Genomic DNA, 14,713 nt, shown 5'->3' with positions numbered 1-14,713 from the left:
CCGCTTAACCAACTGCACCGCCCAGGCATCCCAATTAATTAATCAATGTTTTTAAGGTTTTATTTTTAAGTAATCTCTACACACAATGTGGGGCTCTAACTCATGACCCGAAGATCAAGAGTTGCATGCTCCACTGACTGAGTCAGCCAGGTGCCCTGGATTCTTATCTAGATTGTGTGTAGGAATGAGAAGCACATGTTGAATATAAACAGCCCACACAAACAGAAGATATTGTTCTAAAGATCAGGTGGGTTTTGTTTTTTTTTTCCCAAAGTAATCTCTATACCCAGTGTGGGGTTCAAACTCATGACCCGGAGATCAAGAGCTGCATGCACCACTGACTAAACCAGCCAGGGACCCCCAGTTTCCTCTGCTCATGTTTGTTCTAAAGAAAAAGAAATAAAAAATAAAAAAATAAAATACAATCTTTTAAAAAGAATTCTAATAGTATTTAATGTCTCTGACTTTCCTCCCCTCCAAAGCAGAGAAAAGCCTAATAAAATAGCAAGGAGTATAATCTTACAGGAAAGATAATGATGAAGCACTTCATATTGGCTAATTCAGCTCTAGAGACAACTGTGTAGAAATTAGCTAGCTATGCCTTCCTTGGCCACACCCTAACATCAGAAGGAATCCCAAGTACACTCACCTATTTTCTCAGGATCAGTTATACCGACTGTCAAATCAAATTGGTCTTCCTGTTCCTCTTCCTCTAGCTTTTAAAGAGAAGATAAACCATGAGAGTTAATACATGAAAAAGGCTATTAATTTTATCCTGCATTTATTTTGTAATATAACAACATCAAGCTATATTCTTCTATACATCAGTGTTCAACTCTGTCCCTTCCCAATAATCCCAATGTACCAACTTCCACAACTTTAAGCCTGTTCAAAGGTCTTTGTTACATCTATTTGCTTATAACATTATTTTGATCATAATGCATAATTACTAGAATTTGCAAGACCTGCCTCTGTTGGGCTAAGGAAGGAATGAGGAAAGACTACACTCTTGAATATGGGAGCTTCAGACACTAAGTATCATTAGTGTTCATTGAAAGCCTCTGTGCTATCCTTTGGGCTATCCTCTGCCCAAGAAAGAGGTATTGGATTGTGGCTGTCCATTAATCATAAGGGTCTTCTAAAGTCACAAATATTTTCTCAAGGTTCATACTCAACTGAACCTTACACTGGCAGCACAGTCCTAAAAATACAAAAGAAACAAGACCAAAGGCACAAATTCTCACCTCTTCATAGCTTGGCTGGGATTTAGAAGAATTTATAGCTTCCTGTGGAGGAAGAGAAATGAGCGTTTTGGCTGGCACCTTCTTCTGATTATTTTGTGTGCTATCCAGGGAGAGCTCTACTGTGGCATCTAAAAAGAAGTAGATATTCTACAATGAAGATCAATAATGGGTCTTTGATAGCTAAATTTCAGTTCTATAGTTAAGAGACAAAAACAAGAGCAACCACTTTTTTTTTTTTTAATTCTTTTCATGCCCACAGTGGCTGGGCTGTGGGGGTTAGGGATAGGGATTAGGGTTAAGGGTTAGGGGATAGGGTTCAAGAGCAACCACTCTTTTTTTTTTTTTTTTTAAAGATTTTATTTATTTATTTGACAGAAATCACAAGTAGATGGAAAGGCAGGCAGAGAGAGAGAGAGAGAGGGAAGCAGGCTCCCTGCTGAGCAGAGAGCCCGATGCAGGACTCGATCCCAGGACCCTGGGATCATGACCCGAGCCGAAGGCAGCGGCTTAACCCACTGAGCCACCCAGGCGCCCTAAGAGCAACCACTCTTAATACTTAACACATTTTCAAACTGAGAGCAAGAGTCGAGAAATCTCACCCAAGTGAACTGAACAAGAGAAAGTAAGAAATTTTTACATGGATAAAGGGAAAGATGATAAGAGATGCATTCTTCTTCTTCCTTTTAAAGATTTTATTTATAATTTGACCGAGAGAGCATGTGCAGGGGGAACAGGAGGCAGAGGAACAAGCAGGCTCCCCACTGAGCAGGGAGCCCAATGGGGGGCTCTGGGATCATGACCCAAGCCGAACAGATGCTTAACCCACTGAGCCACCCAGGTGCCCCAAGAAGTGTCCTTCTAGCACAGGCTTGATGGAACAATCTCTCCCATTTCCAAATACAATTACTTGGCTATCCTCTCCTACTTAAAATTTAGGCAATAACCAGTTATTAAGCAAAAAGCCTACAAAGTCTATGTACCAATTTATTTTACTCTTGGGAATATTCCAAATCTTATATAAACTATTTATTCCTATTACAATTGTTTGGAAAAGAAAATTAAGTTTCAGCTAGAGGCAGCAGGCACACTGATAGCAAAAAATCACATCAAAGGAAGTTAGGAAAACTGGTAAGCTAGTAAAAACAGCCCCAACATACAAACATAGTAACACTTGGGGTAAGGCACTATTAGCCACACCTGAGGATGGCAATGTAGTTTTAGCAGTTTAGTAATTGTTTACAATTATAATTTTAGACCATCTTGCAAAGTTTTTTTAAAAAAAGACTTTGACAGAGAGAAGGAGAGAGAGAGAGAGAGAAAGCACAAGGAGGGGGAGGAGCAGGGAGGAGAGGGAGAAGCAGGCTCCCCACTAAGCAGGGAGTCTGATGCTGCACTTGATACTGGGACCCTGGGATCATGACCTGAGCCGAAGGCAGAGGTTTAACCAACTGAACCACCCAGGTGCCCCTATGATTATGTTTGATACAGGCTGTCCAAAGGGGATAACAAGATATTGTGATATCTGAAAATCTTTCTAATAAAAAGGTTTTTGTTTTTTTTTTTTAAAGATTTTATTTATTTATTTGACAGAGAGACCACAAGTAGGCAGAGAGGCAGGCAGAGAGAGAGAGAGAGGGAAGCAGGCTCCCTGCTGAGCAGAGAGCCCGATGCAGGGCTCAATCCCAGGACCCTGAGATCATGACCTGAGCCGAAGGCAGTGGCTTAACCCACTGAGCCACCCAGGCACCCTGCCATTTCATTCTTGAACAAATTTGTGATTGCCTTCTGAAGTATCCAGTTTTTCTCTACTGATATCATTTTATATAATTCCACTAGATCAGTCTTCTTAAAACATTTACCCTTATCACTTTCTTTCTTTTTTTTTTTTTTTTTTTTTTTAAATTTTATTTATTTATTTGACAGACAGAGATCACAAGTAGGCAGACAGGCAGGCAGAGGGGCGGGGGTGGGGGGGAAGCAGGCTCCCTGCTGAGCAGAGAGCCCGATGCGGGGCCCGATCCCAGGACCCTGGGATCATGACCTGAGCCGAAGGCAGAGGCTTTAACCACTGAGCCACCCAGGCGCCCCTCTTTTTTTTTTTTTTTAAAGATTTTATTTATTTGACAGAGAAATCACAAGTAGGCAGAGAGGCAGGCAGAGAGAGAGGGGGAAGCAGGCTCGCCGCTGAGCAGAGAGCCTGATGCGGGGCTTAATTTCAGGACCCTGGGATCATGACCTGAGCCAAAGGCAGAGGCTTTAACCTACTGAGCCACCCAGGAGCCCCATACCCTTATCACTTTCTTTATTTAAAACTGCCAATGGCGGGACGCCTGGGTGGCTCAGTGGGTTAAGCTGCTGCCTTCGGCTCGGGTCATGATCCCGGGGTCCTGGGATCGAGTCCCACATCGGGCTCCTTGCCCGGCGGGGAGCCTGCCTCTCTCTCTGCCTCTGCCTGCCTCTCTGCCTGCTTGTGTGCTTTCTCTCTCTCCCTCTCTTTCTGACAAATAAATAAATGAAATCTTTAAAAAAAAAAAAAAAAAGCTTTAAAAAACTGCCAATGGCTCTTAGTTGACAATAGAATGAAAATTCAAACTGTAATTATTATTGATGTCTAAAGTCCCCTAAACTACATTTCAAGTCTTACTTCCATGCCTTCTCTCAGAATTCCCTGCTCTGGCCTACCTAGTTTACTGAACGGACTTCAAATGTACCTTGCATCCCCTGCCCCACCATCTGTAAATCTTCTCCTTTTCTCCTACATAAATACTTCTAGGAAGTCTTCCAAGGGCACTCAAGCAGTTTCTCAATCTGCTCCCCCTGCTTGTGCTCTAACAAGTCAATAAATAAAAAAATCTAAAATGTTAAAATAATTAAAAATTATTGGGCCCAAAATGTTAATAGTGCCAAGGTTAAGAAACCTCACTTCATACTCGTCTTTTCCAAACTGCAAGATGTAGCTCATTGGTGAACTGTGAAAACAATTCAATTGGATGCAAATAGCTTTTAAAAAACAGGGAGAAACAATAGGACATTTCAGATTGTATTGAAATAAAGGTAAGTCATTTAATAAAATTTGTTTCAATTTTATGTAAGTATGCATATATTTTGGACACAAAATGTAATTCTCACTGTGAGTCTTGATCATAAGGCTAGCCACTACTTTAGTCTGATCTCAAGCGAAGATGTGAGACTTAGTATTTCTAGCATTGTTCTTGCCACATTTACATTGTTTAGTAGCCTAACTCTATCTGTATGTTTAGGTCTTTTTCCTTAACCTTCTTGATGGCAGGGGCTACTTTCTACATGATTTGAAATCTCCCATGATTGTATCCTTAAGAGCTATGTTTCCAATAGAAACTTTGCTTGTTTAGTTCAGTGACTTAGAAGACTCCTAGGTTTTTTTTTTTTTTTTTTTAAATTTATTTATTTATTTATTCGACAGACAGAGAACACAAGTAGGCAGAGAGGCAGGCAGAGAGAGAGAGAAAGAGAGAGGAAGAAGCAGGCTCCCTGCTAAACACAGAGTCTGATGCGGGGCTCAATCCCAGGACTCCAGGATCATGACCTGAGCCGAAGGCAGAGGCTTTAAACCACTGAGCCACAAAGGCGCCCCCTAGGATAGGTTTTGAGTCCATACTTGCCTGCAAAGAGATCCTGGGGCTCTTGGTCTTGTTCCTCATGGATCCCATTTTCTTTGGAGCCATTGTTGATGGGAAGGGAAGCGATTCTCTTTGGAGACTGGGGCTTACTCTGTAAATGAAGAGATAATCTGACTAAAACAGTACTTTAAAAAAAAAAAGATTTTATTTATTTATTTGACAGACAGAGATCACAAGTAGGCAGAGAGGCAAGCAGAGAGGGGGAAGCAGGCTCCCTGCAAAGCAGAAAGCCCGATGTGGGGCTCGATCCCAGGATCCCGAGATCATGACCTGAGCCAAAGGCAGAAGCTTTAACCCACTGAGCCACCCAGGTGCCCTAAAACAGTACTTTTAAAAAAACAAACTCATAAAGTGACTTTTAATGCGTTCCTCAGTTGTACCCACGGGTGTTTAGCAGCAAATCATCATTAGTGATGTAAGTGCTGCCCAAGTAATCACAGAGCTAAAATAAACTCATACATTCCAGAGTTAATTTCTAACACCATAACCTTGCTGAAATGCCCTACCCCAAAGCAGGTGATACTGACATGGCTATGTGTACACACAGAAAATTTTCTAAAGAACGTGTCCAAATGCATTTCCTCTTCTCACTTGATGACCTTTATTCTTTCAAATGCTGATGGGGCACATTCTAGTGACCAGGACACCACACTAGGGTGCAGAATTCAAGCTCTGACCCTGGCTTACTGTATGGCCTTGGCTAAACTGTTCACAGAAATGCAGTTGTGCAGGTATTACTGGCCCCCTGACAGGCAAAAAAAGGTATAACACTTTACATCTAATGCTGTTCACAAATATGTTATCTTTTTATCCTTAACTTACACAGACACAATTTTCTTTTCTTTCTTTCTTTTTTTTTTTTTTAAAGATTTTATTTATTTATTTGACAGAGATCACAAGTAGGCAGAGAGGCAGGCAGAGAGAGAAAGGAGGAAGCAGGCTCCCTGCTTTGGGGAGCAGAGAGCCTGATGCGGGGCTCAATCCCAGGACCCTGGGATCATGACCTGAGCTTTAACCCACTGTGCCCACCCAGGCGGTCCCACAGACACAATTTTCAACCACGCCCATGCCAGGCTAGCAGAATAAAAACCAGTCATGCTTAGCCTAATGGGCACATGGTAAAAATAGTCAGTTGATGGCCTTCATCAAAAGCTCAGTGATCACCCACAAACAAGTGTTGGGTAGGGCACTAGACCGGTACCAGAATGAACAAAGCTGGATTGTATAGAACATGAACAAAATGCTGGGAATCTGGCTTCAAAGGCCATGGTGTAGTGTTGCAGGGTTTTGAAGTCAAACCCCAAGGCCAAATCAGTTAAATGACCTGACTTAAGGAATCTTTTATGAAACATTTCCTTAGCAAATCTGAGGGACTTTGTTCCTCAGAAACAGGCCTTTCTGACCCAACAAAACAAAGTAAAATGACAGATCTGTTGCGTATTCTGAATTTGCCAGGCAAACAGCTCCATCCCAATACTGGGGCCATCCTCAGGGAAAGAAACTGCTACCAATATGTACGATTTATATTAATAAGCAATGCTCCTACCGAAACTTTTCTATGCTAACAAAGCTTAATGAGTAAGTATTTTAATACCTAAAAATATATGCTTAAATGTTATACCAACTCAGAGACAGTGATCCTGTTTTCTAGGTGCTTCCACAATCTTCATCAACAAAATTACTATAGAGATAAATACAACAAATAATAGAACAAAATTAAAACCCACAGTTCCCTTTTGCCTCATATATTGTCAACTACCTTCTTACAACCCTGTGATCAAGAGTTACGTGCTTTACTGACTGAGCCAGCCAGGTACCCTGAATTCTTTCTTTTTAAAAAATCTGTGCCAGGTTGACAGGTCTGAAAAGTCTTGCTTCCACATGTTTACTGGCCATTTGAACCTCTGTGACTTGTCTTCTTGATGTCCTCTGCCCATTTTTCTAAGTCAACACTTACATAAGTGTATCTAAGTTTACCTAAGTTTCTTACATAACCCTTTCTAGGGCATATTGTAAGTACCCCTCCCCAACTTTATCTCTTTTCACATCTGTTTTATTTTGGACCTTATAAAATTTATTTTCAGATGAGTAATTTGGATTGGTATTGGACAAGCTAAGCTTATTTCTTTAGGCTGGGAAGTACTCAGCACACAATTAAGTCTTGGAGGCATACTATTCTCAAGTTCTACTTAAAATCAGATTTAGTAAAAGCTAAGAACTTTTTTTTTTTGTAAAGATTTTCATTTAGGGGCGCCTGGGTGGCTCAATCCTTGGGCGTCTGCCTTTGGCTCAGGTCATGATCCCAGGGTCCTGGGATCCAGCCCTGCATCGGGCTCCCTGCTCTGTGGGGAGCCTGCTTCTCCCTCTCCCTCTCCCACTCTCCCTGCTTGTGTTCCCTCTCTCGCTGTCCCTCTATTAAATAAATAAAATCTTTTAAAAAAATAAAGATTTTTATTTGAGAGTGATCACAGAGGGATCAAGAGAGATTACAGAGGGAGAAGGAGAAGCAGACTCACCACTGAGCAGGAAGCGTGATGTGAGGCTTGATCCCAGGACCACAAGACTATGACCTGAGTCAAAGCCCATCTCTGATTGAGCCACCTAGGCGCCATTGAAAACTACTTTTACATATAAGAAACAGACAAAGTATTCTTCCTTCCCTGTTAATCTTTAGATTAACAGAACTCTTAATAGAAAACAAGTCTTCCATGAGACTAGAGTTTATAATAATAGCTTATCAAAATAAATATCTATCTGGGCTCTATAACACATTTCATATGTTTTGTCCCAGATTTAAAAGTCTAATCTTTAATCATTATTATTGATTTATACTAAAAAGCTAATTTGGGGGCACCTGGGCAGCTCAGTTGGTTAAGCATCTGACCCTTGATCTCACTTCAGGTCTTGATCTCAGGGTTGAGATTCAAGGCCCATGCTGGGCTCCATGCTAGGTATGACAGCTACTTAAAAAAAGTAAGTAAGAAATAAATCAATAGCTAATTTAAAATCAACAGCTAAATTTCAGGAAGGACTCATTCTGAGGGAAGGGAAGAGGCACACAGACTATACTGAGTTGCAAACTCAATACTAAAAATAACCTTGCTTATAATTCGCATTTTAAAAATCTCTGAATCACCAGGACATCACAAACTATCCCTCTATTAAGGGGAGCTAAATTTCTAGGCAACAGATAAAACTATTTTCTATGATGAAAATGGTGTGTTTGTGATGTAGATAGTAAAGCAAATTACAGCCCTGCCTGCTTCCCCTTGTCCCCTGCCCCCTTTTCTGAAATAAAGGAGACATACTTTCTTCAGTGAGAGAATCCTAGGCTAGGATACCCAACCCTTGCTGACTCCTTTTGGCTGTTAATTCTAGCAGGTGGTTCCACTGATAAGCCTACTTAAAAGTTCAAGTATTTCTCTTTAGAATTAGAAGGCACACAGACAGCCAAATCTACCTCTCAGAGAAGCCCTAGAAAGAGCTACAGCAAGAGAGCACTTGTGTTAAGAGCAAAGAGGTATTCCTCACCAATTAGCAGCCTCAAACCACAAGGCCAGGCCATTAACACAATATTCTTAGCTCAAGGAAGGACAGACTTGGGTCTGCTCTCCCTCATAGCTAACAGAGCCATTTAGTCTTGAAAAGTACAGCTGTGATTCTGCATCACTTCCCTTTAGGTCACTGAGTGGTGATTCTTTTTTTTCTTTTTTTTTTTTTTTGGTGATTCTTCCTTATGTTGCTCAACTGCTCTATGCTGAATCCTCGCATTCTTCAAGGGACCTCAAAAGACAAGTACCGTGAAAATTCTCAACTGCATTTAGAGGGTGAATCCAAATTAAAAGCTATGATAAAACTGTGCTTCCGGAGAACTAGAGTACTCATCTTCTAGTGAAAAATTAATGTAATTTAGTAAGGCAAGATATAGCTACACAATTGTGTGATCATACCAATGTAACAAGGCAAGAACAATTAGGAAAAAGTCATGCCCAGAAGTTATACCTAGATAACAGGGCAGTCACAAAGTCTTTAAAAATCACCCTGGCAGACTCTGGCATGGAATACTGTTCTATTTGCCATGTTATTTCTACAGATGAATATACTAAGTGGAGTGGTGTATTCGTTTTCTATCATCACTGCAACACAAAATTATCACAAATTTAACAGTTTCAACAATGCCAATGTATTATAGTTCTGTAGAAGTCAATACAGGTCTCACTGGGCTAAAATCAAGGTGTCAACCACAGTTATATTCCTTTGTGGAGGTACTATGAAAGAATCTGTTGCTTTGATCTTCTAGCTTCTAAAAGCAATCCACATTTCTTGGCTCAGGGTCTGCTTCCTCCATCTTCAAAACCAACAATGTTACATCTCTCTTTGCCTTTCTTCAGCGGGTACTCATTTCCACAGCCACTCTCTGACACTCTTCAGTCTTCTATTTTTTTTTTAAAGATTTATATATTTATTTATTCGACCGGGGGACGGGGGGATCACAAATAGGCATAGAGGCAGGCAGAGAGAAAGGGGGAAGCAGGATCCCAGCTGAGCAGACAGCCCGATGTGGGCCTCGATCCCAGGACCCTGAGACCATGACCTGAGCTGAAGGCAGAGGCTTTAACCCATTGAGTCACCCAGGTGCCCCCAGTCTTCTATTTTTAAAGGATCCTTGTGATTATATTGGGTTCATTCAGATAACCCAGGCTAATTTCTCTACCTTAATGTCAACTGATTAGCAATCTTAATTCCATCTTCAACCTTAATCCTTCTTTGCTTTGTAACCTAATAGATCCACAGCTTCTGGGATTAGGAGGTGGACATCTTAGGGAGAAGGCAATTATTTTACTTACCACAGGAAGTGACTCCACTCTCACATGCCACTGCCACATTTCAAAAATGGCACAGATGCACTAAAAACTTCTGGGCTTGGAAGAATGGGATTTAGTGTCCATTAAATTTGGTAATAGTGTGCATCTTACTCTACAAACTGGTTAAATATTCAATTAACCCAAAGGACTTCACAATTTTACCCCCCTTCACAGCTAAAGGAGTTTAAGTAGGGGTTCTTATTCTGGGATCAGGAGATGTCTAGAACTTAGATGGAATAAAATTACAATTTCATTTTCACTAATTTCTGAGATTCAGCATTTTCTTCAATTAAAAGATAGGCCAAAAACCACAACAGTAATTACCAGTATTTGACACTATAATGGAAATTAGATATTTTTATTTGATATCACAATAGTTACAGTTCTCAAAATATCATTTATGGTCATCTGTATTTTTAAAAAATTATGGTAGTTATATAACTATCCCTACATCTTAATATGTAAAGCATTAAAAAGCACATGTTGCAAACATAAAATTGTTTTAATGTTTTGCTAACTGCATTTCTATGTAATTGGTTTCCTTGTAATCTTATGTATTTTATACACGTAAAAACATTCTGAGAATGGATCCATAAAGTTCACTGGACTGTTAGTGGGTCCACAACACAAAAAGGTAAAGAACCTTTAAGCTAGTCCCTCTAAGACTAATGAAAATAGAAAAGGGGAATCTGGGAGGGTAGGGAAAATGAGAGACCTCAAAGTGACAGTGCATACTACAGTCTACCAAAATTTAGCTGTAATCTACTGAATTTTATGGTGTAATTTCCCTACTAAACTTTTTGGGTTTCAAACTAATATAACTTAGAAGGCCCAGAAAACTGCAGAAGGATCAGAGTCCGAACGAGTGTATTAACTTCCATTTTGAAAAAGCAAAACCCATTTAAATCTGCTCTGAAAGCAGAATGAAGCCCCAACTATTCATTTGACTAAGCAAGAGAATAAGCCAGAAAAGTTGAGCAACAGGCTTTTCCTGGAGATCAGATACTTATGGCTACTTGCTCTAGCAACTATCAACTACTCATGATTTATTTATGCCAAGTTACTCAAGATTTGAGGAGCAAGAGAGAAGTTAGAGTATTCTTTTTCCTCTCTCCCCTCCCAACCAAACAAATCACAAATGGCTAGGTCATCAGAACTACCCCAACACCTGAATAAGCAAGGAGCAGAACTCCCTGCAGAAACCAGAAATCTGACTGCGACCTTTACTGCTGCTCCCATAAGCCCCAAAGTATAATTTTATTTATTTATTTATTTTTAATTTTTTTTTTTTTAATTTATTTGACAGAGATCGCAAGTTGGCAGAGAGGCAGGCAGAGAGAGAGGGGGAAGCAGGCTCCCCGCTGAGCAGAGAGCCCGACATGGGGCTCGATCCCAGGGTCCTGGGATCATGACCTAAGCAGAGGCCTTAACCCACCCAGGTTAACTGAGCCACCCAGGCGCCCCCCCCACCCCTGCCCAAAGTATAATTTTAAATAAATTTTAAGTTTTTTTTCTATTTTATTGTATTTATTTGAGAGTGAGAGACAGAGAATGAGCGAGCATGAGTGGGATGAGAAGAAGAGGGAGAAATAGGCTCTCTGCTGAGCAGGGAGCCCTACATGGGGCTTGATCCTGAACTCCAGGTTCATGACCTGAGCCGAAGACAGATGCTTTACCGACTGAGCCACTGCCCCTGAAGTTGAGTTCTTGTTAGTCATCTTTAAAAGTCTTTTCTCATTCCTCTACCTCCAAAAGTGCTTTGTAACTACTTTTGTTAGTTTTCCTGCATAATCCTAAAGCTAGGTTACCTGCAAGCACAATTCTTTTTTTTTTTTAAGATTTTATTTATTTATTTGACAGAGAGAAATCACAAGTACACTGAGAGGCAGGCAGAGAGAGAGAGAGAAGGAAGCAGGCTCCCTGCTGAGCAGAGAGCCCGATGCGGGACTCAATCCCAGGACCCTGAGATCATGACCTGAGCCGAAGGCAGCGGCTTAACCCACTGAGCCACCCAGGCGCCCCTGCAAGCACAATTCTATGATCAAGAAATTAATGATTCTATGTGCTTCAAGAAAATCTAAACTTTTTATTTTTTTTAAAATCTTTATTTTTTTTTTTTTAAATTTTACCTATTTATTTGATAGACAGAGATCACAAGTAGGCCGAGAGGCAGGCAGAGAGAGAGAGAGAGAGAGGAGGAAGCAGGCTCCCTGCTGAGCAGAGAGCCTGATTCGGGACTCAATCCCGGGACCCCGAGATCATGACCTGAGCCGAAGGCAGCGGCCTAAACCACTGAGCCACCCAGGCGCCCAAGAAAATCTAAACTTTTTAGAAGTGAAACTTGTTTACAATCGGAGCTGAGCATTAAAATGAATCTTCAGTGTTTTGCTGACTTTTTCAAGAACATATGTATCAGACCTATGTGAAAAATGAGGAATTTCAACTACCATCTTTTTAAAGATTTTATTTATTAGAGAGAGAGACTGAGCAGGCCTGCTAGCAAGAGTGTTGAGGGGGGAAGGGTGGGAGGAAGAAGGGGCAGAAGGCAAAGGAGCCACACTCAATACAGGGCTTGATCCCAGGACCCTGAGATGATGACCTGAGCCAAAAGCAGACATTGAACTGACTGAGCCACCCAGGGACCAACTACTAATCATTTAGTAGTTAGATCTGACCACCTAATGTGGTATTAGCTCCAAAAACAAGTGTTTGAGAAAATATGCCTATAGAAAATACTACACATTAGAGGAACATAATAAATTATCCATGACTAATTGATATGACACCATTAACTAAAGACATTAAGCAGTAAACTGTTGTTTAACTATACTGTTACCTAGATTAACTCTCTAAGTCTATTTAATAATCGAGAAGAAGGGGTGCCTGAGTGGCTCACTTGGTTAATCATCTGCTTCAGCTCAGGTCATGATCTCCGGATCCTGTGATTGGGCCTGGATCTGGCTCCCTGCTTGGCGGGGAGTCTGCTTCTCCCTCTGTCCCTCCCCACACCGCCTGTGCACGTTCTCTCTCTCTCAAATGAGTAATAGTTAAAAAAAAAAAAAGACTAGAGAAGGGATATTATAAAAAACTTATTGAGGACATGTTATTTACTTGGGAACAGTCACCATAGATTTTGCAGAACAGAATTAAAAATATTAGCCAGCTAAACTATCAATCTCGTTAGGCCTTTAATAAAATTACCATACTCTGTCCAGATCTAAAGAAGTTTTCCTATAAGCACAGAAAAGGAAATAAACTGGTCCTGGGACTGGAAAAGAGTACAAATGAAAAATAGTAGGGAAATTCCTCAAAAAATTAAAAATAGAACTATGATATCATCCAGCAACCCCTCTTCTGTGTGTGTACCTAAAAGAACTGAAGAAGGGTCTCAAAAGCTATTTACACACCTGTGTTCACAGCAGCACTATTCACAAGAGCCAAGAGGTAGAAGCAACCCAAATGTCCATTGAGGAATGAATGGGTAAATAAAATGTGGCACATACAATGGAATATTATGCAACTTTAAATTTAAAGATTTTATTTATTTATCTGACAGAGCTCACAAGTAGGCAGAGAGGCAGGCAGAGAGGCAGAGAGGGAAGCAGGCTCCCTGCTGAGCAGAGAGCCCAATGTGGGGCTCGATCCCAGGACCCTGGGATCATGACCTGAGCTGAAGGCAGAGGCCTAACCCAGTGAGCCACCCAGGTGCCTCTATTATGCAACTTTAAAAAGGAAGGAAATTCTGATGAATAGTGGAACATGGATAAACTCTTGAGGGTATTAGGTTAAGTGAAATAAGCCAGACACAAAAGGACAAATACTGCATGATCCCACCTACATGAGGTCATCTAAACTAGTCAAGTTCACAGAAACAGAAAGTAGAATGGTGGTTACCAGGGGCTTAGGAGTGGAGAGAAAGAAGAACTGTTATTTAATGGGTACTGATTTTCAGAATTGCGAAATGAAAAAGTTCTGGAGATCTGTTGCAAAATGTGAGTATACTTAACACTACTGAACAGTAAAACTAAAAAGGTTTATGATGGTAAATTTTGTTGTATGTTTCATGCCACAATAAAGAAAACCTGATTTATTCTCCCTCAGGATACATATTATATTGATCACAGATGTAGGCTGGATTTTAAAAATAACATGTCCTTTCCTGTCTAAATGTTAATACATAACTTACCTTTATATAATTCCCTTTATATATAAGTCTATAAAACACTGTCAATCAGAAGCCACTTGCTATCCCTGACTTCTGAATACCAATAAAAAGTTATGTTATTCTTTTGATTTAAACATCAGTGAGACTATGTAAATAAGTCTTTATTAATCAAAGACTAAGTGTTCAATACATGACTTTTGAAGTCTCCTGCTATTTCTTTATTCTATTTTTTACTTTTATTTATTTTTAATTTAAGTGGTCTCCATGCTGGGCATGAAGCCCAAAGCAAGGCTTGAACTCGCAACCCTGAGATCAAGAGTTGAACACTTAACCAACGAAGCCACCCAGGCGCCCCCCCCCCTTTATGTTTTCTAGCCATTTCTGTAATTCTTAGAGTCTCAATTCAAGATTAAGAGTAGTGGGAAAGTGCTCGCTTTGGCAGCACATATACTAAAAAAAAAAAAAAAAAAAAAAAAAAAAAGTAGTGGGAAAAAACTCTAATTGGTCTGATAGATCACTGGTAGTAGTAGTTACCATATTTGGCCAAAATCTGAAGTGAGGTTATCATTTATCTATGTTTCCCTCCTTCCTCTTAGCATTAGAAAGCCATCTGCAGGGGCGCTTGGGTGGCTCAGTGGGTTAAAGCCTCTGCCTTCAGCTCAGGTCATAATCCCAGGATCCTGGGATCAAGCCCCTTGTCAGGCTCTCTACTCGGTAGGGAGCCTGCTTCCTCCTCTCTTTCTCTCTCTGCCTGCCTCTCTGCCTACTTGTGATCTCTGT

General features: G+C 40.6%; 1 protein-coding gene across 3 annotated transcripts in view; it reads right to left on the bottom strand.

Moving 5' to 3' along the window:
- Nucleotides 1–14,713, bottom strand: part of SNX1 (sorting nexin 1) — a 33,857-nt gene that overhangs the window by 14,268 nt on the left and 4,876 nt on the right. For all 3 annotated transcript variants that reach the window (XM_059180752.1, XM_059180753.1, XM_059180751.1), the window contains exons 2-4: nucleotides 4,886–4,994; nucleotides 1,245–1,372; nucleotides 650–716 (exon numbers count right to left, since the gene is read on the bottom strand). In XM_059180752.1, the coding sequence (XP_059036735.1) occupies nucleotides 650–716; nucleotides 1,245–1,372; nucleotides 4,886–4,994 (304 nt within the window). The remainder of the gene's footprint in view (nucleotides 1–649; nucleotides 717–1,244; nucleotides 1,373–4,885; nucleotides 4,995–14,713) is intronic.

This window comes from Mustela lutreola, chromosome 7, assembly GCF_030435805.1.
Source record: "Mustela lutreola isolate mMusLut2 chromosome 7, mMusLut2.pri, whole genome shotgun sequence".
Taxonomy (NCBI): Eukaryota; Metazoa; Chordata; class Mammalia; order Carnivora; family Mustelidae; genus Mustela; species Mustela lutreola.
This window is presented reverse-complemented; position numbering and strand designations above follow the sequence as displayed.